This window comes from Phytophthora infestans, genomic scaffold (assembly GCF_000142945.1).
Source record: "Phytophthora infestans T30-4 supercont1.146 genomic scaffold, whole genome shotgun sequence".
Taxonomy (NCBI): domain Eukaryota; phylum Oomycota; class Peronosporomycetes; order Peronosporales; family Peronosporaceae; genus Phytophthora; species Phytophthora infestans.
Window position 1 is genome coordinate 131,246 of NW_003303613.1, and position 24,659 is coordinate 155,904.

Below are 24,659 nucleotides of genomic sequence, written 5' to 3' on the forward strand. Positions count from 1 at the left end.
TAACCAATGAGATGCATGTGTGTCTGAAGGGTCTTCATCGATGATTTGGCCCCCTTTGGTGATGTACCACGGGGGGGGGCAACTCATCGAGGAATTAGGTAGTTGCTGCTCGGAAATGGGGTACTCAATTGCTCGCGTTGGGACTGGCTAAAATAAATTTCCTGGTCTGCATGAAATACAAATCTTTGCTTGCTGCTGCACAATTGAAACAGTTGGCGGGACCCTGGGGTCCCATCCGGACCCCGGGGCTCTCATAAGTAATCGGTACAAAAGAGTTCCAATTTTTGTTTTGGCTACTGATGCCCTCATAGAGCTCTAGAGGTACATGCACGACTGCATTTGTAAAGCTGAGATGCTGCAGAACTGTCAGCATGGGTGTTTTTTCTGGGGCGACTACGATGCCTTGGCAATGACGCTTCACAGTAATATCGGATATATTATTGTCCAACATGGCAGCTAACGGCTTATATGCTCTTACATGCAGGGCCCAGGGACTTCACAGCAATATCCGATATTTTACTGTCCAACAGGGCCGCTAATTGCTTCTAGATGCTCGCTCATGGGATGCTGGGCGAGCTAAATTTTGAAAAAGTAAGTCACGAAAGGATTTTTTGTAGGTTGTGGTACATGCCCGTAATAAAATAAATAATTCCGGATACCGACATAATTTTTTGCGGGACCCCGGGGTCCCGCCAACTGCTTCAATTGACTAAATTTCTAAGAAATGACTGGGCCAGTCAGACTGGCAATGAACCAATTATAAATTATTCAAATGGTTTCTCTTAATGAAAAATTCTATGAAGGAGCGGTAGATCCTCTCAAAACGAAAATTATACATGGGCGCTCTATCTTAACGACTTTTCCGGTAATAACCCTAGTAGCCCTAACGCACACAATAGATTTTGAAAATTTCAATAGCGGACCTTCGGGCACTGCATGTACAGTACCGTGGCGGATATGGCGCATGACCAAGGGGAAGCCTGTATATACGTCAAGCAATCGGTTCTTCGCGAGCTCGAGCAAGAGCGGTGCAGACTCAAGTGGCAGCTTTCTCGTGCCCTGCAGACGTCCGACACTTGCGCAGCTGAACTGGAAGCGAGCAAAGCTAAAGTGAAGGATCTGTTAACGATCGTGGAACTGAATAAGGGTGTAGCAGGCCTACCGGTAGCGGTGCAGCGCTCTCATGATCGAGACGTCAAGCGAAGAGCAGAACTCGACTCCTTGCATTACACGAATCAACAGCAGTGTCAACGATACGTGGATTTGGCCTTGCGCTCGATGAATCGAAGAGTGCGCTTCAGACAGCAACGCGTCGTCTTCCAGTCGCTCCAGCAAGTAGTGCAGCTTCGAACTCGACGCCGAGGTGCACTGCTGAGACTGCACACACGGATTCGATTGAGAATTCTACGACAGAGCCTGTACGGATGGAAGCAGGTAGACGGCGACTGTACCATAGAGAGTGCCAAAGTCTACCCGGTGCAGCTGAGTCAACCTGCCCTCTTGACAGTCAATGATGTTCCTTGTAGCAGATCAATCCGTGTCCAAGCCAAATGGGACTACGAACAGATTCGAAGGTGGCAACTTTTACGAAAGATGTGGAGAAATTGGGAACGCGCTGTCCGCTGGAAGCGAAGGCAACGAGATCTCTTGATACTCCCGTCACAGCGTTTGGTGCGCTCAGTGTTTGTAACCTGGGCATCACGGATAGGGTTGCTTCGACAAGGACGCATTTCCTTGCGTCGACTCCTCGTGCGGCACAACCGGCGGCTTCTACAGCTTGGGCTGACACGTTTCCGACTGCGATGCGCCGAGACTTCAGCTCACGAATGGGCTGAAGTCCTCAAAACAGCACACAACGCGATGGAGGAGGAACGGAAGCTGTCCAATCTTCCGCTGCTTGTGAGCTACATACCGTTTACGTTCGGGAGCAGCAGAGACAACAACAATTGTCGGAACTGCAGGCACAGCGACGAGAAGCCTTGGCACAACGCGAGTGTAAATATCGAGCGTGGATGATACTGCGATGTTACGTGATCCAGTTGAGAAAGAAGACTGCGATCGCTGTGCAGTTCCAGAAACTTCAGCATCATCAGCGAGTGATGCGAAGGTTCGTCACGTCGTGGAAGAACGAAGCACGTCGCTCAAAACGCATCAAGACGTTGATATCAACGCGGGACGAGCGTCGAACTTACTCCACCAAGGCATCTTGCTTCAAACTGCTCGTTTGGACGCTTCGTCGCAGTCGACAACAGCGATTCCGACTCCGTGCGTTGATGTTCAAGCTGCAAAGGCTCTGGTTGATGAGAGGATGGCTCGGTCTGCGCATCCGGTCAGCCGTTCAAGAGTGCAAGGCGGCAGCTCATGTGGAAATGTGGCAGTTCTCTCAGCAGGTGGAGGCAACACAGGCTTCTTATCTCGGGGATATTCGACGCAGCCGAAGATCTGCACTGAAATTTCAAGTCACCTGCGCTCTCGTCATGGCCGATAAGAATCAAGAAAAGTTATTGCGACGGGTGCTTCGTAGCTGGTCTACACATACAGCAACACACGCTCGTCGTCGACGCGCTTTGAAGAGATTGATGTGTCGTACGCGAGGTCAAGCACTTCGATCTGCTCTTGGGAAGTGGGTCCTCTTCGACCAGTACGCAAGTACGAGATCCAGTCAACAGGACCAATTTCGACAAACACGACGCCACCGGGTAGTCGTCCTTGGGTTCATCATGTGGAAACGCTTCACACACCAGAAGCTTCTATCGAAGCTGGCGACTTATCGACTGCGGTCTTGCTTCCGGGTTTGGTGTCACTGGCATTACCTTCGACAACAGCGGGCGCGATGCCTCGGACGATTCTTAAAGCGAACGAGGGGGAGGTGGCAACGACAAGCCTTTCAGTCCTGGAAGATCAAGAACGACCAGCACGTGGAGGTGTGTGCCAACAGATATGCCGCTGAACACGAGCTGGTGTCGCGACTGTGGCGTCGGTGGATTGGGTACGTCGCCTTCCGTCTACAAAACCAGATTCGCGCGAGAAGATGCTTACAAGCCTGGCTTCAGTATTCGAAGCTGATGGCTCGCAGACGCGCAGCGGTAAGACGACTTTACCACCGACACTGCATTCGGAGCCTTGGAATCAAGTGGCGCCACTGGATACGAGCGTCCATGTCTGCGACGATCACAAGGCTTGACGCGGTAACGATCAGAACTCAGGAACAGGTCCACAAAGTGGTCCGGTCAACGGGAAGAGCCAGCATCCTGCGGCGTATAATACGGAAGTGGAGACTCGTCAGTGTCGAGGCCACACGACAGCAACGTCGTCGAGATCTTTTCACGGAGAAACGACGATACATGGCACTCCAGGGCACCATGAGGCGATGGCAAACAAGAATCACGAGCTGCTCGCTGTCCAAACAGCGTCGAACGCTTCGACTCCTACTAAACCGCCTCCAATTATCCCTTGAGCGTCAAGCATTCAGACTTTGGGAACGTCGAGCTCGTGCGCATACCCTCTTTGAACGAGATCGGGTGAGTGCTGAGCTGTTCCGTCGCTCTGAAGTTCGAGTGTTGGTTCTTACAGAGAAGATACAAACCGAGCGAGAGAGACGAATCGTGTTCAGTGCATGGAGGTCCATCGCATTCCGAAAGAAAACAATCTGGAAGTTCTTACACAGCATCTTGTTGAAGTACCAGCAACGTTTGCTCCAGATGTCGTGGAGCTGGTGGACATCTCACACTCGAACGCAACGTGGCGTCGCACATCTAAATGTAATGATCGCCCAGAGACTTAAGGCTGCAGCGTGGCGTAAACTGACGCAGATGTATCATCACCATGGTCTGAGGGTGACAGGAGCTCGACTGGCAGGAGCTATCTGGCACAAAATCGTTTTGCGTCACGCGTGGGGTCACTGGAAGCGAATTGACAACATTGTGTCCAGTCACGCTGCGCTGGAAGAGGAAAAAGCATCGTCAACCCAATCGATGCTGGCATTGAAAGAGGTATTCGCGAGGCGGCATCACAAGAAGCGGGTTTTGACCGAATTGTTTGCAACTTGGAAGCAGCAGACTGCACACATTAAACGCTTTCGACACCAGCTCTGCGTGGCTTTGGGGAGGTTGGTAGAAGCGACTCCGGTGTATCATTTCCACAAGTGGCGAACGATAATCGAGCGACAGAGCTATCTCGACTTGCTTTTATCTCGTGTCGTGAAGCGCCAACGCATTCGGAAAATGCGCTCAGCTCTGGGTCATTGGAGACGGTGGGCACGAGAGATGGTGCATCGACAGCAGCTGGAGCAAACAGAGCACGCATTATCACATCAGCGAGAAGTCAGCGCCAAGCGCATTGCAGTCGTGAAATAATTATCGTGGCAGCGACCGTGTCTGGAAGGTCACTTTGTTCGCTGGAAAGTGCACGTGGAGCAGCGTCGGCGATACGTCGTCGAACAGAGAGCAGCTCTATCACATCGCCGCATTCGCCGTCTCCGTCAAAGCATCTGGCGCGCATGGCGTCATTTAGTTTGCCAGTCAAGACGGAGAGCTCAAATTATCTTGAAGATCTCGAACAGTACGCGGGTTGTGCTTCTGGCACACGGTTTCAATCAATTGGATCGATGGTGTGACTGGAGACATGACGTCGACCACACAGCGATCCGACTAGTGAGAATCCACGAATTGTGGCAGTCGCGACGAGGGTTCTCAGCTCTCCGTCAGCACCAGCATGAAGCCATTCGACGCCAATCCGTCATGGCAGCGTCGGCGTTCTCCACTCACAACACTCGACAGCGAGAGCGCCAGATTCAAAGGATGCGTGCGGTATCGCTCGTCTTGCAGCGAAAGACGAACTCTGCTCTTTACGATCGATTCTTCAGTCGCTGGGTCATGTACGCGAAGATACAAACACACACTAAGTCTATGATCAAGCTGGCTCGTGCGCGATCTCTAAAGCGGATAGAACGTTCATGTTTCGTCAAATGGAAGCGCCATACCCGATACAGCGTCACTTTAAGACAGAAGCTCCACAGATGTCAGCAAAACTGGCAGCTTCGACGCCAAAAACGGGTCTGGAACGCGTGGGTCAACTTCACGCAGCACTCACGAGGCGTGAAACACGCGGTCTACGACAAATTAATCATCTGCGCACTTCGACACTCGCTTCAAGATGCCTGGGGACGGTGGAAGGCGTATACTCGACACGCAAACGACTTGATGGACGCTCATCGTGTTGCACAATGGGAACACGCGACAGCGAAGCGAGACAAACTGATCGACACTCTGGAAGACAAACACGAACGCTTGTTGCTGAGAGCAGCCCAGCTCGGACAGCAGAACAACGCGCTCCGTCGGCTGTTAGTGAGCTCAGCAGCCACGAGAATTGATCGAGTTCTGGAGCTTGGACGCAAAATACGTGTCTCAATTGCGCTCAAAGTCTGGAAGCACAAATTAGAGCAAGTGCGGATGTTGCAGTCGCGTCTTAAAGCTCTTGGTTCGCGGTATCAGCGACTGGCACTGCGGCGTTGGCAATCGACAATTTTACACTCACGGGCTGCTGAAGAAGTGAAGCGAGTGCAACTGGACATGACCGAGTGGGCTGCACGTATTGCTCACGCTTGTTCCACGCAATGGCTCAAACGACGAGCGTTCATGTCTTGGAGAGCGGTGGGGAGAGCTCATCGTGAAATCAATCGGCGTCTCGTAGTGGCTCAACGCAGACGTGATCTCAAGTGTATCCGGACGTGTTGGACGAGTTGGAAATCGATGATTGACGTTCGGACGCGACAGCATGCAGCAGCTACTGCTTCATTGGTGAAGAAGCGGCTCCTGGCCGTTCTGCAAGCATACTGGCAATGGAAAAGTGCTCACAAGCGCTCACGAATTGCCAAACTTAATGCAGTTCATTGTCTTGTGTTGTTGCGGCGCGTTTGGCAGCGACAAGTCACGATCAACGCGTGGAATCAATGGAGAAACTTTGCAGCAGAAGTAGAAACAGCCTTGCTGCGTACTGGACTGGTGTTGACCGGGCTCGAATACGAGAGAGCCAAAGATTCCCATACGTGGTCACAGCTCTTGTTACGCACTTTCAGTCATTGGAAACTGTACGCTCATAGCCGACGCGAGCGTCGAGACGGACACACTCACTCGTTCGCTGTTCGGAGTCGTCAAAAGCTACTTCATCGCCATTTTAGGAACTGGAAACGCAGAACCATTTGGAACCAAGCGCGATCTGTGCCGTTATGTCGCATGGAGCGACATCTCCGACATCACTACAGAGCGCTCACAAAGTTTGCTTTTTGGGTGTGGTTCACTCGAGTACAGAGGTTGCCAAGCATGGCGACGCAACTGCAAGCCGCCTCCAAGCACTTCACACCCGCAGCAGACGTCCCAGCTCGAATCGCACGCGCAGTGCTGACTGATTTACAACTGGCAGAGCGGCAGCTGCAGCGATCGAAGCAGCGCAGCGCATGGCGATTGGTAAACGCTACAGTGCGCAATGCACGTCGACGGACGCTCCAAACCGCGTTCGATCGACTCGCTGCTGTCCGATCCAGTCGTCGCTTGAAGCACACCGCTAGTGCCCGCGCTTTCGTCGACAAAATGACTATGGCATTGCTACGCTCAGGCTTCCAGCGCTGGAAAGACCAGTACTTGGCGTTGGCTATTGACGAGGCCGAAGCGACCCAGCAGGAACTGCTTCGAGCTCTCCGCCACGTGACTTCGTACCGACAGACACTGGGTCCTTATGCCTCGCAAAGGTAAAAAAAACAAAAACAAGTGAGGCATAGACAAAAAGGCTTATTTAACTTACCGGCAAAACAATGTCTGCCTTTCTTACGGGGTAAGACCAGTGGCCGCTTCGTCCATTGAGGTGAAGCTCTCCAGCTTGGTCTTCATTTCGTTTTCAAGTGACGGAATCGTCAGCCCATCGCTGTCGTCCAGGACCTGAAACTTGGCCACCAACGGTCGATGATCCGACACCATTCGCCAATAATCCACGAGTGCTTCTTCGTCTGTCAATAGCACAGGCGACTGTACGTGGCGCCAGTCGTGTCCAAACTGCGGGCGCTTCAATCGCACCACGTCTGGCAGTCGACGAGGCACCAGATGACAGTCCACGGGCTTGAGCTGCAGTCGCGGGTCGAGGAGCGTCTGGGCTTGGTCACTGTCTAGTCTGGCGCCGAAGATAAAGTCCACGCCGACCTCTCTGTTGTTGTGGTTGCAGTGTGTGATCCTCGCTTCTCGTCCGTGCATTTCAGCAAACAGACTGGCGTACCCATGCTTCGTCACGAGTCTGTAGACGGGGTCGTTGTAGTCGTTAAAGTCGCCACAGAGCAGCACTGGGATGTCGCACAGATCTTGACGAGCCACGTACTTTCGCACTGCTGAGAGCACGCGGTGGATCTGACTTAGTCTCAGACTCGCGTACATTTCGTTATGAGGGAATGTCAAGTGCGAATTAACCACAAGAAACGAGCGTTGATCTAGCGGCGCCTTCTCGCGGTTCCATTTGGTGGCCACGTGCATCAGCAGGGCCACACGGTCGCCCGCCTCCTCCACCAGATCCACACTTTCAACATTGTGCAACTCGAATTTGCGTTTATCCACGAACACAGCAAGTCCGTCCTCCTTATCTCCAGGTCGCTTAGCTGTGTGCACGTAATGTGTAGGCTGAAACGCGTGACGGAAGGCGCGCTGGTACTCGTGCTTAAACCAAAACTCCTGCAAACACACTACGTCGCACTGCTCGCGCTTGATGGCGCGGATGGAAGCCTGTGCACGCGAGAGGAAAGACACCTGGTCGTCGCTCTCGAGACGCCCTCCGTGTCGGAAGTAGCACGGAGCCAGTAGGTTGAACGTCATGAGCGACAACGACCGCGGCCGCCGTAGCGCCTCGACCAGCATTGCTGTGTCCAGTGCTGGTAGTGACGTCTATTCAAAGACGTTTTAAACGTCCGTGTGTTTTTACCCTTTTCAACGAACGTCTAAACCCATTTTTACAGACACCGGGACGTAATTACCGAAAGAAAGAATGACTAGATTTCAATGAACTATGAAGCTTTTCATGGGTCCACTAATAGGGTGATAGGGAGAAAGCTGTTGCCTTCGAGCCGCCAGCTGACGTAAATCACTACTGACACCAAGGGACCTGCGCTATCCCTGCGGCTGCTACGCTGGGTGCTACGCTCGCTGCATCCACGTCTAGCGCCATGCTTGGTGCCACTTTGGCTTCTACGGCGTCCAGGCCCACCCCTGCTTCATCGCTACCCCGGCCGCCAGCCGCGAACTCTGCGTTTTGGTCCTTCCCTGTACGAGGAGAGATGGCGTGTTTCTTCCAGATAGTAATAATGGTCAGCATCGACTGTAGCAAGTGCAGCGTCCAGCCTTCCCGGTAAAGGCGTTCCGGTTGCTCACGATAAAGCTGTTCGTAGTAGCTGAGCAGTACTCGGTGGGGCGCACCGACGTCCAGAAAGAGCTTGAGCACCCAATTGAACGTCGTAGCGTCAATCGCAGCAGCCGACGCGACACTTCCAGCGAACGCTCCCACACCCGATGATCGAATATACCACAGAGAGATCCACTCGAGCACGTCGGCCAGGAAACCCACAGAAAAGACAAATCTCCCACACCAGTCGAGTCGCCGTGTCGGTCGTCGCCTTCCAGGTACAGCGACTTGCCCAGTCTCAAGATCTTGCACTGCATCTGGCCAATCCGTTTCTGCTCTCGAACGAGGAACCGCCTCAGTCCCGCTCGAAGTGTCCAGCAAGCCAGCCTTCTCGCATTGATCCACGGCGCCCAGTGCTACCAATTACAACGCAGTGAGTACGCAAAAGCAGGGCAAAACCTCGCTCTGGACAGAAAAACGAATTAGCAACGGAATTTGAGTTTCGTAAGGGATTGAAGCGGAAGATGCGGGTGCTGCATTCGAGTAGCGACAGCGCACCCAACACAATCTTCTCGTCGCTCTTACGGAGAAATGCACTAGTTGTAGAGGGGATACGTAGAGCAAATGTCATTCAGCTCATCTTCATCGCAGTTTATTGGGCACTTTCGCTGCATCATCTTGTAAGAGAATGAAATGAATATTTGGCAGAGAGGACAAGTTGCAAGAATATCTTAAACAATTCAACTCAACAAGGAATTCAATACGGAACAGAATAAATGGTTTGTCAAACACTTATCTCCTCATTCGACGGGATCTCGACTACAGCGTACTTGGAAGGTAAAACAGATCAACAAGAGTCGTTTTTCGGCCGCGAAGTCCAGGGAGTTTTCTTGGCTCTTGAGGAAACCTAGTGTCATTGTATTCGGGAATTGGACGAAGACGGAGCTGCCGTTCGTCGTAGTCTTCTTGATTGCTCTCTTCATCGTTTTCAAGCATGGAGGCATCCGTCTCTGTGGAAGAATGCATCGGTGAATCGGAGATGTGATCAAAACTATCGCACCAGTGAGACAGAATATCCTGGGCTATTGTATTGGATGACTCAGAAGACTCTTCAACCGGTGCACCGGCTTGTTCGGAATCAGCCGTGTCAACGTTATCGTTCCGGACAAATAAGCCCTCGTCGTTCGAATCCATGTTTGTAAACTCCAATGAGCGAAAACGAATTGACGTGCCGTGTGAGGGATGTTCTATCGAGCGACGCGAATATCGACGAGATGATGTGACAGAAGGACGTGTAACGGTGGAATGTGGACGGCTTGGCGTGACATTCGACCGGTTTGGTGAAGCGAGTGGGAATCCGGGTGTGTCTGGGGGGCGGAAGGCAGCTTGGGAGAGATGGTTCGGGTTTGTAAATGAGTTTAACGAAGCTGGTAGACGGTTCGGTGTTCTACCTGTTGTTGTTGAGTTTGACGAGTGGTGTGAGACCCAGCAATCGCGTCGAAACTGGCGCTCCACAGACTTAATTATGCGACCTGCGTATTTGTTGCCTTCGCTATCTTCATCAACAACGTCGCCATCGTCCGCGTTCACACTTCCACTGAGTCCTCGGTCTTGGTTATCCAAGCGATCACGTTCCTTTACTGCTTGACTAGCCATAGCCGCCTTGTTGGTCTTGTCCGCTTTCAAACAATTTCGTGCTGGTGTGTGGATACGACCGAGAGCGCTAAAATATCGCTCACATGTAGCTGTGTTGGCGGCAATTGACAGAACTGCGAGAGCGAGGTCTGGTAAATTGGGACCCGCCGACTTACCTTTAGCATACTTCCAGTACTCGGCAACTGACGGGAACTCATCGAAGCGAAAGTGCTCAGTGCCGATGTACAACGTGCTCTCACACCACCGAACAATATGGTAACGAAGCATTCCATACTCACGTCCAGGGAAAAACCGCTTGAAGTAAAACACTCCAAAATTTGAAATCGAGTCAATCGAGGAAACACCTTTGTTAGGAAACGCTCTTGCCACTTCGAGGTATCCCGGATGTAAGAACACCGCCAAAAGAGTTAAAGGCTGCTCGCAATCGGCCCAGCGCTCTTCCACGAGCGGGATCAGCTCTTTAGCGTGAGGTCCAGCAACGAAGCTGTCAAAAATATCACGAAAGCACATCACTACGTCGACCAGTGTATTCTCGTCGCGCTGCAAGATGTAGGACGCATTGCATAGTGGCCGAATCGTTCGCTCTGCATCGGCCAAAGTGGACCAGAACACTTCATCAAGAAAAACGAGTACATCTTTTGGTAGATCGTTGGTAAATTGAAACCTCGCTGCAAATTGCCTTAAACCAGTCTTAACACGAAGCAGAGACGCAAAACATGCTTGCATCGAGTTCCACCTTGTATAGCAGAGAGAAAGAAACGCCAGTGGCTTAACCAGCTCATACAACTCCATCATAACAGCGTTTACTCGCTTAAGCCACTTCGACGATGATCGGTTCATTGCGTATACAGCAGCACACGCTTGGTCAGCAACAGATCGAAATCCGGTTCGCCGTAGGATGGCTTTCACCAAATTATTGATATCATGAGCGAAACACTTACCAAAGTGAATAGAGGGCCAGCGAACAGCTAAAATTCTGCGAGCACGCTCACATTGCCCGGCGTTATCGGTAATTATTGCTCCAATTCTCCAGCCTTTTTTCAGTAAAGCTTCGATCAGCGTCTCCATTTGGCGTGCGAGAGCTATGGTGTGATGCTCAGAGCCTACTTCGTGTAGCCCTTCGACAAGAACGAGTCCAAAAAGCGTGAGATGAACTCCGAGAAGATGAGTTCTTGAGATGTTTTGCCAAACGTCACTTAGCAGATTCAAACGCCCACCAGTGTCCTGCTGGCGTTTGCGAAGCTCAGAGCTCTTCGTAGCCACGTATTCACTTGCGTAATCGTTCATTATTCGTCCTCCCATTACACGGCGCGACGGGATATACGCCAAACACGCAGGGTTTAAAAAATATAACAGTCGTTTGGTTGCTGGGCGCTCAACAAACGAGTCGGGTAACGCATTATCCACCTGAAACTCCAATAAAAAACGCTCAAACTGGCGTCGCTGGGCTGGAGTGTAATTCCGCTTGTACACTCTACTCACGCCACTTTCTGACAGATTTTCAGTAGACGGAGCGGCGGGATGCTGCAAACGACGGGGAGGTGGGGTACGCGGTGGGGATACTTCGAAAGGGCCATTTGGCGTTGGTGTAGGTGGGGCGGGCACGCTTGCAGGATCGCTAATTTTGTGAACAATACGTAGATGATTGTCGAAATTAGTCTGCCGTCCTGTGATAGGTGGTGACCAAGGGGATCCAGGGCCTGGATCAGTCTGGGGGTTTTCGAGCTGGCGTGCTGCCTCGCGTAAATAATGCTTCGCTAGACATCGTTTGCATCTGAAGGGATAGTGGGCCGAATTCACCTTTTTGCTACCCCACTGCACGAAATGCTTTCGAGCAGGACACCCTGGCCGACCCATCACGACTGCGCTTATAAAACAACAACAACATAATGAGAACCCAGAGTATACACGCTAGTCGTCTTCGTCAACTTCGTACCAGGAGACTTGGCCAGTATCAGGAATGGGTATTCGGACCTTGGAAGATTGAGAACTGGTGAGCTCGCTCAGTTTCGAAAATCTTTCACGTCTTCATTTTAGGGAGGACGTGAAGATCCTGCGTCCATTAGAGGGTCCACTATTTGGGATGTTGAGCTACGCTTGGTTTCTGGTGAGCTGCCGCAAATTAGGTACACTGTACCCTTAAACGAACATTGATAGAGACAATAAAGACGTTCGAAAATGAAAAGACGTCTAAACTGGCGTAAATACACGTTTTTAATAAAAACGTTTTTATTCCCACTGCCAGCACTGGCTGTGTGACCCCGTCACAGAGCCAGTCTTTTGGTACCTCTACCCGTTTCGGTTTCGTGCACTTGCGACCGAGAGCCAGAAGCAGCCAGCCCAACCAGCCCCTTATTATAAGATACTGTGAGTAACGCCAATTACATGTAGATGTAATGGAGTTTAAGACACTGTGTGGTCCCCTAGCAGAAAATACGATGTTATACATTTTCTTGGGACCGGAGTGCAGGTCCTTTGTCTGCGAGTTGACGACTTTACTGCTTATATAAAATCACTGGCGTAACATGGACCTTTAGTTATATTTTACACGATGATGCAGGATGACAACTAATTAAGCTGGTTTTGCAACTTGAAAAAAATGTTGGATGACACTGTAAAAATGCTGACAAACATCGCTGTTGCACAACTTTGTTTAGTTAGCGAAATGTTGCAGAACGACAATCTTTTAATGGCCATAAATTAATAAAATGACAAACATCATTGGTTGCGCAACTTTGTTGATGTTTGCGTAAGGTTGCAGGATGACAAACTTTTCGTGGCCTAACACATTTCTTCAAACTGTGAATTGTGATAAAACATGGAGGATTCGGAATATAATGACATACAATATCTGAAAAGACTGAAATGACAAATTCTAGGGCAACTTTCCTCAGTGAAAAGAAGCACGCTTTCCCTGACAAAATTGTGGAGCACTTACCACACTTACACACATCGGGTAAGAGAATTATGTACCGCTTAGACGTCTTATCGAATGGCCTCATTACTAAATTGGCGCGAAGCACCGTCCAGCATGGACGATGCGAGTACTGAAATTGCGACCATCACTGGAAAGGCAGGATTCGCAGTTTCCTATGCTAAGGGTATGCAGTTCTTTCAACGCAAAGGCGCAGCTCTCTACATTAACAACTTTGCGTTAGCCCAGGAAAAACGCCCACTTACGTGCCAAGGCAAGTCTGGTGGCAACGATACGCTATATGTATGCTCAACCAAAATGAAATGCTCGCTCTACGTGCAGCTGATCATGTCTCAATGACAAAACAAGTTCGCGTTCAACATCCGCTCATTCAAACTAACTCCTTAGAGTTGTAGTGGTGCCATCAAGGTGGCGGCTGGACAAGTCGCTGCAATGACAGCCGGTATCGCCGCAGCCCCATATCGTGCGCACGAAGGACTGCTGCGTTACAGCAGTGGACGACGATGCGGATCGCATCATCGTGCCGAATGATTATAATCTGCGTATGCGGGTCATGTACGAATATCACGATGCCTCTACGGCAGGGCATCCGGGCCGTGAAGAGACATACACTCTTCTCACGAGAGACTTCTACTGGAACCACCAGTACACGTGGGTGCGCAAGTAGGTACGTGCTTGCGAAGTGTGCCAACGCGTGAAGCCTGCTGCGTAGTCGTAGGCTCCACTACAATCACTACCGACGCCGTCAGAGTGCTCGCAGTCCATTTCTGTGGACTTTGTTTTCGGTCTTCCGCCATACAACAAGCGGAGGACTGGCGCTGTTGACCGATTCAGCAAGATGGTTCAGTTTGCTGCAGTACCGGCTGAAGTCATGGCCGTGCAGACTGCACGACTGTTTGTTGACATGGTGTTCCGACACCATGGAATGTCGTTCGACATAATGTCGGACTGTGATCCACGCTTTACAGCGCGGTTCTGGCAAGAGGTGTTTACACTTCTGGGAACACAGCTGTCAATGTCGACTGCGGATCATCCTTAGACGGGTGGATAGACCGAGCGAGTTAATCGCGTGCTCGGTGGCGTACTGAAGAGCTACGCACACTCGTTCATACAGTGGAGCGACTGCTTGCCGATGGCAGAGTTGCACATCAACAGCTCGGTGCATGCCTCGACAGGGCATACACCGTTTTACGTAATTGCCATGCGGCATCCACGCCTTTCGAGCTAGCTCGGAATAGTATTCCTTCTTGGGTGGGGAAGGATCTACAATTGCGTCGAAACAGCCGCAGAAGAACACTGATACGGATGTGGTATCAACGGTGACGACGCGAAGACAAGCGTCTCGTTCGGGGAACGAGGTGAAGACAAAGAGCATCGTGTCTGTGCGGGGCACAGGCACCGCGAACAAGAAGATGTCTGTACCGGGTACAGACAGCGCGCAGACCGGGCCTGCTGCTGAGACGGAAGTCGTGCTGGAAAAGCCATTCAGCACACAATCACTGGACTTTGTCCAGCGTTGACAAGCCGTAATACGGTTTGTCCAGAGCGCAACAGAAGCTTCTGTAGACAAACAGAAGTTCAACGCAGACAACATCAGTAGAGAAACACACATGAATTTAAAAAGGGTTCATTAGGTCTTTTAGCTACACAAAGCCTACCACGACATGCAGTTTCTGATTTTGATGCAAGCAAGCTTTCTAGCGCTTCATTGACCCGTTCACAGTGCGTGTGCTGCATGATAACGCGTATACGTTGGACATACCGTCCAGCATGCGACTCCATCCGACATTTTACGTCGGGTGGCTAAAGCCTTTCGAGCACACGAGCCATCTAGTCTTGGTGGTTTGAGGACGACGAAGTGGCGTAAGCCAGCTTCTTGAGCGCGACGGCGGGGTCGCAGGCGCCTCAGCTCCGATTCAAGTGCGACTTGGATGTTCGAAGCTCTGAGCAGCCGCAGCGATCTGCCCCTTCTGTAGGCGCAGCTCCTGCTGCAGAGCAGCTAGCTCCACGATTCGGGATTGTTCCAGAGCGACGACACGATTGTGCAGAGCGCGAGAGACATGGTCAGCCTGGGGCTGAACATACGGAGAGTATCTTTCCGCCCCCGCCACCGCCGCTGCGTGACGCACACGGCTCGACACGTTGAAATGTCGAGCGCGTAGTGGACTATGAAGCCCCGAAGACATACCAAGTCAGACTCGTCTTCGTATTCGTTGGGGAGGATTTCCTCCTTATTGAGAAACATGGGAGCCCCGGAACGTCCTGATGAAGACGTTCCGGAAATGGTGAGGGCGTACGAGGCCCCGAATCGAGTGCATGCATAATGCCTGCACTAAAACTACGAGGGCCATCAGCACGGGGTGCAACACGGTGCTCAAGTTGAGCTCGGAGGTCTCGCAGAGGAGCGGGTACATGTACCCGAGAACATCGCGTTCAGAAAGGCGCACTGCCCCGAGGCGGCAGTGCGAGCACGCAGTTTCAGGTGGAACTGCGCAGGAATTTCCCGCTTCCATAGCGTCAGTATGGAGGCGATCGATGAGATGACGTTTCGAGGAGGTCTCGAAACCCTGGCGAGCCGCGCCAAAACGCTCGCGGTAGCCTTTCGCATTGTTGTTAAAGCTCACAACAAATGCGCTCTTGGACTGACAAAGTGCACCCACTCGGGCAATTTGCTCTTGCGCGAAGTTTTCTTCGACGCATTCCATCGAAGCTCATGGAAGGGTCCGATGAAGTTGTCGCGTCTTTGATTCATTAGCGGATCAAAGTGCATGTCGACGGCTTCAGTGTCATCATTGATGGCGCTACACACGTATAATCTTATCGGGCTCGGTGGCGATGTCGCACCGAATCTGTCAGCGCTTTCGGATGCAGTTGCATTCAGGGAGCGCATACTGCAGGTGCAGTACCCGGAGAAGAAGGCGGTACCGGCACGGGTGGCTGCGCCTCTTCTTCATTACGCGGACGCTTTGGTTCAGTCGCGTCCAGAACATTGTCACGGCCACATCGCGACCCAACAGGGGGATCAAGCGCTGGTTCGACCTACTTAGTGTCGACAGCTGAGGACGAGATGGCTTCGTCTTCCATGGGGACGTCTGCAATGACAGACCGGGTATGTCTTCATCAGTAAACATAATTGACGAGCCCTCCATGACGACTGACGGTTTGTCAGTCGTAGCTTGAGCACGCTTTTGCTTAAGCATAGCGTGGTTTGCGTGACAGAAAGATTTTCTTCTGTCGCGGGCGTGTTCGCTTGCGCGGACACTGTAGTGGTAGTGCCTGCAGGTGCAGGCACAGATGTGACAGATTCTGCCGGAGCAGACTATTGTACGGGCGTTTTCCTCGGCGAGCTCATCGCGAAATGAACTCGGGGTGATGGCGTTTTCCACGTTGGTGTGAGATACATCAATGGCTACATGTTGGTCTGCATGTATTTAGAACATTTATTGGTTGAAAGTCAATATCGTCAACCAGTAAGAATAGTAGGATTCTGTCAGCCATTCGGTGATAAATACCGTCTATTTAGAATATTAGATTAGGAGGAAAATCCAAACCAACAAATAAACAGCTCTCTTTTATACCGAAAATCGGCCTATTTGGGTAAATCTATACTTTCGGACGATCATTTAGTTAATCTAAGTAAAACGTAAGCTACGCTTTCTCATACACGTGTGCTAACGTGTAAGCCGAAGTAGTGAGCTTACATTAGGCCCATTACATCGAATATTGGTAATTGGGAGTATCGACGATGGTCGAGGGAGAAGTATTCAGTAATGAAGAGGAAGATAGAGTCTTCAGCCGCACTAATGAAGGCGGTGTGGACGAGCAGGTTGTACCGGTTCCAGCTGCTGTGGAGCGGTTGGAGCGGGGTGCGAGGGTAAGCGTTTCGCGTATTCCGCGTATTGGTGTGGAGATTACTCCTGGTAGAAGTGAAGGAGCTGTGGTGTCGCGAGGATAGGCGACTACAAGTGTGAGCTCTGACATGGACGTGCTGCGCGAGATGTTAACCGATGAGTTCAAGGAAATCGAGAAAGGGGAGGGGTGCAGGCAGGGAACCCGAAAATGCAATACTTAGATTAATGCATCGATGTGAGCTGAGTAAATTAATAATTCAATTATTTGCATTATTCCGGCCCATACTCGAGCGTACCTTGTCCACCGCACTCATGTTCCACAAGTCGCGATTGTAGTTCAGAAACATTATCATCTCAAGCCTGGCTGGAGACATTCGCTTCCGTAGATCAGACAGCACCAGCTTAGCAAGAGAGAAGAAGCGCTCACACTCGCTAGACGTTGGCGGGATGTACGCGACGTCAACGTAGTGCGAGCGCTTCACGACCTTGCGTTTCTTGAACGCTGCTCTCACAATAGAGCACTCCTCGGCGACTCTTGAAGACGACCGTTCGAGATCAGGCGACCTAAATTCGGCGCAGGCTAATTTTTCCGCAACGTTTAGCGCCTCCCCACGCTGTAACTTGGCCAGACCTCGCTCTAAATTGGGGTTATTCACTATAGATACCGTTGTTGACAGCCGAGGCTTCAGGGCTGGGTACTCCTTTACAACCTGGTCAAAAAAGACGTCGGGAAGCGGACAAAGTTAGCGTAGACTTCTGCTCCTTGGTTACGGCCTCAAAAGCTGCTAAATCTTTAAGAAGCACCTTGACGCGCTCGTGCTCCGCACGCCGTAGTAGGAGAGGTTGTACATCATGCTCCACGAGGACATTGAGGCCCAGCTGAACAATCGCCGGCTAGAGTTTGGCGTAGCGCTCTACCATCTCGTACGTGCTCGACCATCTGGTGTCGCTCCTCAGCAGAGGTGACAGATGGGAGACGCGGCGAAGAATGGCTCTACCTTTGATCGTACGCAACTTGGACATTAAAGTATGGACCTTGGTTATCAACTCGTCTTCGTTCTTGAGGAAGTCCTTGACCGCTAAATTAAAGCGATGGCTAGCGCATCCGATTAGCGGTATAGCACCCTCCTTCCGTCCAATGTACTGGTTAACGGAGCAGTTATCGCCGACCATGAGCTTCACTGCGCTCCAGGGCTTGTTGTATCGCGACAGTGTATCAGCGATTAGGTCGTACTGGCTCTGTGCGCTAAGATCTTCCTCCGTCTCTACGGGCGAGAAAGCTAGCAGCACGAAGCGACGAGATGAGCACTCTAAGTCCTCGTAGTACTCACTGGCCGCGCTGCTACCGGTTTTACCGGTATTATCGGTGGCACTGTCAAATACCGCAAAGATTGCAACGTAGTGACGGCTGCTGCTTGTCCAGCCGTCCAATACGAGACCAAATGATTCGGGTAGCTCACTGGCTACACGGCCCTCAACTACCTCGAACAGCAATACTATATAGCGGAGTAGCGTGTCCTCTGACACGGTAGAAAGTGCCACATTCAGCCGGGTGAGCCTTCGCTCCACAAATGCAAACGGGAGGCGCTCACAAATCACCCATTCGAGCCAACGGTGCAGATCCCGCGTACGTTGGCTGACTAGGCGAAGGTTTAGGGAATTCTGGCGGCGCGCAGCTTCTTGGGCTTCTTGCTCATAGTCCTCGTGGTTGCGTCGTAGGTGGTTCAGTAGATTCGTGTAGCCGTTGCCCTTCTTGTACTGCTTGCCGCAGGTCGTGCAGTTGTAGAAGCCGTCACCGACCTCAGTGAAGAGCATTGAGCAAATTTGGCTGCTCGTTAGGACCATGATGGGCAGAGAGGGCACTGTAGCGGAAGAGGGGTGCCCAGAAGACTGTAGATTGAATTCTGAATGGATGTTTTGTAGGTTTGGACGTGGCCGGCAGCCTGTATTGTAAATGGCTGGTAGCAAGCGACCCTGTGGACTTTGTTGGCCTGTACCTTGGCAATTTATGAATGAATTGTAATAAATTCAAAAATGAATTGAGGGGTAAGAATTAATAATTAAATGAAAAAATAGGATTCATTTTTATGCATATTATTTTTTCGGGTCCCTGGGTGCAGGAATGTGGCCGACATCGACATCAAGACGGAGATCAGGTGTGAGTCTGCGATAAAGAGAGAGGTCGTGACAGGCGGTTCTGCGAGCAGTGAGGGTCCCTACGCGCGACAACGAGTACTACGACGCTCAAGAAGCTTATGACTCAGAGGCCGACGCTGAGTATGAGATGAGATGGTGGCGAGTGAGCGGAAGCCGAGCGGGTTCATTTCCTGGTACACTGGACCGAACATTCGACGGTCGGACCGTCCCGCGTTCGGATATAGTTGAAGCGCTCGACGTGAGGAGAGCAGCGTTTGAGGTCTCCGTGGTGGCTACGGTCCAAAATTGGTAGTTAAGACTCCGGTGCCTACGATACCTGTTAGTCGTTCTCGCCCGGGTGGTGTTAGGCTTGCGACTTCCTCGAGTGTGATACCGAAGAATGACAGACGTCCGGTTCTGAAGATGAGTACGATGCCTGCGAGCGGGGCTAGTACAGCGATGAGACGTGATGGATCAATACCAAGATCGACAATGTCTGCTATCTCTGTGACTTGAAATAGTGTGGTGTCGCCACGGCAAGCCCTGAGGACGGCTTTCCCGTTCAGGCTATCGTAATTAGTTTCGAGCGTCATGATAGTTCTGCCAGTGCTTTACTCAGACACGGACACAGTGGAGAAGGCTCATATTTTCGGAGATACCATTTGAGGCCCACACGGAGGGTATTCCCGATTGTTAGTGTTTCGGCAGAGGCTCAAAGTCCGAAAAGCTGAGCTATGGTGGGGGTAATTCGAGCATTCGAACGTTTCCGCCCTTTTCACCACCTACGATCATATCAGTTTGTTGCGTGTGGACGATAGGCATCCCAATCGTTTTTAGATTTTAGTGGAAACGCTGGTCTATTAGCGCGTGACTTGATCCAGAAGGTAATTGAACTATTGCTGCTGGGTCCTATTGTCGTTATCCGTTGCGGTAGTGAAGTGCACAGGCGTTTAGAGACATCTCTGTTGCAACTGGTATAAGTGCGACCTTTGACCCTGATTAGCTGAGGAGCTTTGCCGAGGCATTGATGTACCCATTGCATTCATAGACCTCACGGTGCGGGCAAGTCTTACTTCGGAGCTGTCGTTGCTCGGCATTAGTGATTTGTGGAAGCTGAAATCGACAATTCTCCTATTCTGGTTTTGACGTACAAGAATAACGCGATCGACGAGATTTTGCTGGACTTACTTCGATCGGAGGCTACGCTGGACCATAGTCCAAGCAATTATACTTAATTTAGGATTTTTTAATTAAACAATGGTTTCAAGAAGCTCGTCCGCATCGGTGGAGGGTGCAGCGAGCCCGACCTGGAGCCGTCTCGCGAACCTAATGTTGGCTCCAGCGTCCGCGAGATCTCTGAGTGGAGTGAAGAATGCCAAGCCTTGCGTAAGCAGTGGCACAAGTTTGGAGTCTGCTTTACGCCAATTTACGAGGGATCTGAAACTTATATAGGTAGGTCTTGCCTTCTCGTTTGTCGCTGATACCAGATCCACCTCCAGATGACATCTACCGTATAGGACCCTCACTCGATCCACCCGCACATGGTATATCCCATATCCCCTAGGTATAATCGGGGAGGGTGGATTCGAGTCTCCACTTGGTGGATCCTGCCTCCCCGTACGTTATTTATGCCAGATCCATCGTCGACCCATATAGGATGCCGCTTTACCTTGGACCAATTCACTTCGAGCAGCGCGAATCCATGCCGGGCAATCCAGATCCCTCCTAACCACCGTGTGTCGTCCCTAATCTGTGATAATGGCTCCTTATTAGAGCCAGTCTCTTATTTATGAGAATGCACTTCACCACAGATCTGCTGGGCGGCTACTTTGCTGGACAACCGGGGCCACGACCGGCCGCACAGAGAGGAAGGTGGCGCTAGGAGTGGCCTGGTTGGAGCTGGCGTTGAAGGTGCTTCAAAAAAATTGGCGAGGTCGAATGGCTCATGTAGAGAGAGCGCTGGTCCGGTGCCGAAGGTAGTAGGGCGGGTGGCGTGCGAAGCCACCATCGCGCTTAAGGTGCCGAGAAGATTGGGCGATGATGGGCGATTGTGCAAGGCCTGACTAGGCGGCGGGCTGCTGACCGGCGCCGACGTGCCCATGCTGGAAGGGCTCCAGGCGACGTGAGATGCGCTAGCAAAAGTGGGCTCGCTGGATGGCTCGAGATGGAGCGCGGGGGCGGTGGTCTGGTGGTCGCTGGCCGCTGTGGTTCTTGGAGCCGAGCGCATGGGTACTGGGGACGGCACCGGAGCCGTAGGACATCGCTCGGGTACGAGACGAGGCGGCGAGGTAGGTGTGTGCTGAGCAGGCTGGGAGGGCGCTGGAGGCGTAGCCATCACCACAGGCTGCGAACGGATTCGAATGAGATTGAACGTCGGCGCTGACGGGAGGCCGAGTGCCACGGCGGATGCTCGCGCTCCCTGTGCTGCGACCTCCTCCTTGTCGACTGCGTGACGTTTCTTCTGGCGCCGCGCCTCCGCGTTAGTCGCCGCACTCTTCTTCCTTGTGATGCGCATACTTGCACGTACGCGCGCGTCTGGTGAACCGGCTGCTGGCCATTGCGGAACCTGTCGATGACAGTCCTGGCACCGCAATCGATGCTGGCTGAGCCGAGGATGGCGGGAGACCTGGCCCAGAGTCGCCGCTAGGGTCGGAAGCAGCTCGGTGGACTGAGAAGTCGGAGCGGCTATCGGCGGCGTCGGCCCGGGCTGGGAAAAAGGTGTTTCCGTGGAGGTGTAGTTGGCCTGGACAGCGCTCGTGGGGGACGGAGGCGGCGGCATCGTCACGGGCAGAGAGGTAGATTCTTGGACGCTTAACCCCTCCAATCCCGAATCTGAGAGCACGAAACGCCTTATTCAGGGTACTACAAAGTCGTATCTTACGACTTTCCGTTTCACTTCGAATTTATATAGTGTGCATAGTAAGACCATGGAACAGTCTATAAAGTCTCAGCAGGTTTTTCCAGCAATGTCGTAAATGTTACTACTTTTCACTTTCGATCAGCTACTGCATGTCGTAAGTGACCACGTGTCATAAGAAGCTCAGTACAAAAAGAGCTCAATGTGTCAAGATTATGAGCATAAGAGGTGCAGTGGTTCAGTAAAATGTGCATTACGATCGTTTCCTGGTGAACACTCATCAAAGATTGCACTCAACAGATCATCCAGCTATTAATACAGCGTTTCATTTTCGTTCTCTCCTTTCTCATCATCAGCATTTCCGTCCTGCAGCTGGAGCTCACGACAAGTCTTCTTTCTCTCGCCAGCTTTCTGGCCCGGACGACGCAGGACTACTCGCATTCCCAACGTAGGTGGAATCGCTTGCCCACAATCAAACTCGTCGTGCCAAATGGCAAAACAGGTTTTCGCTACCCCCTTGTACTCACGGCGTATTTTGTTGCACAACCAGCACTTAGCATCATCCACAGAACACCGCTCACAGAAGAACGTCGTCGCAAACGATTTCTTCTTTCGGTCCGTTCGTAAGAGTGCGCACACCTTACAAGACCGCTGACGACGCTTCCGAACGCCACTAACAGTCACCCAATCGTCAGCTTGCTCGGGCGCGTGGGTTATACGGAGGGGTGTCCGCTTGCGTTTGGTATTTGGAGGCGGGGTTGGAATCACTCCAGCAAAATCTTCAGCCCTGAGCTGCAAAAGCTGGTTCTCAAGGATGCCATACCACATGCCACAAGGCATCACCGCCGTTCTGTTGATTCTTGCCGTCTGTCGGTGTGAAATATAGGCATTCACAAGTGCCAGGTCAACAAATCCCAAAACCAAGCTCTTGTAGTATTTCCGGAACCTCGTAGAAGTCTGCAGGGAGTATTTCTGGAGGCGGAGTTGGTCATGAACGTCAACTCCGCCCATCCAGCGTTGATAGTCCTTCACTGCTGCCGGACACGAGACGGTCACTTCGCCAACACGCTTGATCTTTCTTTTCACACTCTCCTTTGCCATCGAAGAGCCCGTGCAAAGATAATGAACTGGTTTCTTATCCCACCACTTGAACGCAATCATACTGGGCACGGCCACAGAGCGCGAAAACGTGAATTCTCCATGGAAAATCGTCGCGGGACGTGTCTTGCGTACATCTTTGAGTTTTTGGTCGAAGCCGAGCCGGTTGGTCATAATCGTGCCGATAACATACACGTTCATTGCGAGGAGCTCAATTGCCAGCAAAATCGAGGAGTAGAATCTGTCAACCACTACTGTGTGCCACGGTTGCCGAGCGTCTGAACCCTGAAGCAAAATTTGCAGGTTGCGAACGACTGCTCCAGCACCGGCGTTGTGGTCAAATGAAGCTTTCTCAGAGTCGCTAGCATCACGCTTGCCCACGTACATTTAAAATCTGGTAAGTTACGACATACAAGTCAGTGACAAATATATCGGCATAAGTTATGACGTAAAATATATTACCTGTGACAATACGCGCTTCTTGAGTCACACACCATATACATTTTAGATCCGTAGCGGTGGGGCTTGTCCGGCATGTACATACGGGTTGTATTCCGCTTCGACGTTGAGGGAAGAACGCCTTCATCAAACGAAAAAACGGACGGGAGGGTCCATCCTGAGAGAAAGCGCTGCTGCAGCTTGTCAACAACTGGACGGAGTTTCCAGAGTTTATCACGCGTAGGCTCCGATTCGTTATCCACGAAATGTAAGTCTCGCAATATATCTTGGCATCTATTTCTTCCCATGAATCGTCCAAAGGTTTCTGCTGGTACAGCACCGTCTTCTACCATAGACCAATGCGCAGCGAAACGTCGCTTCTGGGGGCACAACATCCGTGCGATAAGCAACACAATGACGTGCAGGATCTCATGAGTCTCGTATCCTGACGCTGCTTTCAAGCGTCGGCGAATCTGCGTCAGCGTCTGCTCCTTTTTTCGGCGGCCTTCGAACTTCTCCAGAATGGCTTGAGCACGTCGATCGACTTGCTGGAGACTGTACCGGTTCGTTTCCGCGCTGATAGTTACCCATAACGACTTCGGTAGGAAGTAGAAAAACGTACGGAGCGGTGAATTGGAGAGAGCCCGCAACTCTGGTACGGGCGACGCTTCTTCCAACTCCATCCCTGGATATGAGGCAACACTATCCTCAAACTGCGATGACTCAGGGGTCCACTGCATGGACCGTTGAGCGCTCTCACGCTGCTTTGTGGCTTCTTTGTCGAGAGCGCTATCTCCCACTTGCAATGATGCGACAAAGGCCTCGTCCATGTCTGCAGCATCGTCATCAGACAGGACTTCATCATCAACTTCCTGCCCATCGCGAACGGAGCCTTCGCCGTCTTCATCGTCCTCATCAAAATCTCTGTTGTCGCTTTCACCTGAACTGAGGCTTTCATACGCACCCATGTCCTCGTCTGGGGGGACGAAGTTGATGTCCCACTTGGTGGGAGCACGCGGACGAAGAACTGGTCCCAGTGGCCGGGCTGGAGCAATGTCTTCTTCAGGCTCAGTATCGGCACCAGACGCCTCTGACAGCAGCTGTAAACTGACCGCCGCTTCGCGATGGGAATCACTTGGTGATAAACCAAACACATGCGCAACAGCTTGCTGTGATAACTCGACTTCAGACTCGCTGGATGATCCGAACAGCTCGTTCAGAGTATGCTGTGACAGTTGGGCAGTCGTGTCAATCTGCGAAACACGCACGTTGTCTTCAAAAGCAACGTCCGCTTTCCCCTCGCTATCTTCCACGC

General features: G+C 51.7%; 3 protein-coding genes across 3 annotated transcripts; 1 reads left to right on the forward strand and 2 right to left on the reverse strand.

The window, feature by feature from the left end:
• Positions 1 to 957: 957 nt before the first annotated feature.
• Positions 958 to 6,749, forward strand: PITG_20506 (uncharacterized protein; the record flags this gene model as incomplete). Its single annotated transcript, XM_002895632.1, has 4 exons — positions 958 to 1,486; positions 1,547 to 1,880; positions 1,937 to 4,346; positions 4,416 to 6,749. The coding sequence occupies 4 exons, from the start codon at positions 958 to 960 to the stop codon at positions 6,747 to 6,749; spliced, it is 5,607 nt and encodes a 1,868-aa protein (XP_002895678.1).
• Positions 6,750 to 6,821: 72 nt separating this feature from the next.
• PITG_20507 (uncharacterized protein) lies at positions 6,822 to 7,892 on the reverse strand (the record flags this gene model as incomplete). Its single annotated transcript, XM_002895633.1, has 1 exon — positions 6,822 to 7,892. The coding sequence occupies one exon, from the start codon at positions 7,890 to 7,892 to the stop codon at positions 6,822 to 6,824; it is 1,071 nt and encodes a 356-aa protein (XP_002895679.1).
• A 359-nt stretch (positions 7,893 to 8,251) lies between these two features.
• PITG_20508 (uncharacterized protein) lies at positions 8,252 to 8,690 on the reverse strand (the record flags this gene model as incomplete). Its single annotated transcript, XM_002895634.1, has 3 exons — positions 8,252 to 8,294; positions 8,351 to 8,568; positions 8,616 to 8,690. 3 exons carry the CDS (start codon positions 8,688 to 8,690, stop codon positions 8,252 to 8,254), a joined length of 336 nt encoding a protein of 111 aa, XP_002895680.1.
• Positions 8,691 to 24,659: the final 15,969 nt, after the last annotated feature.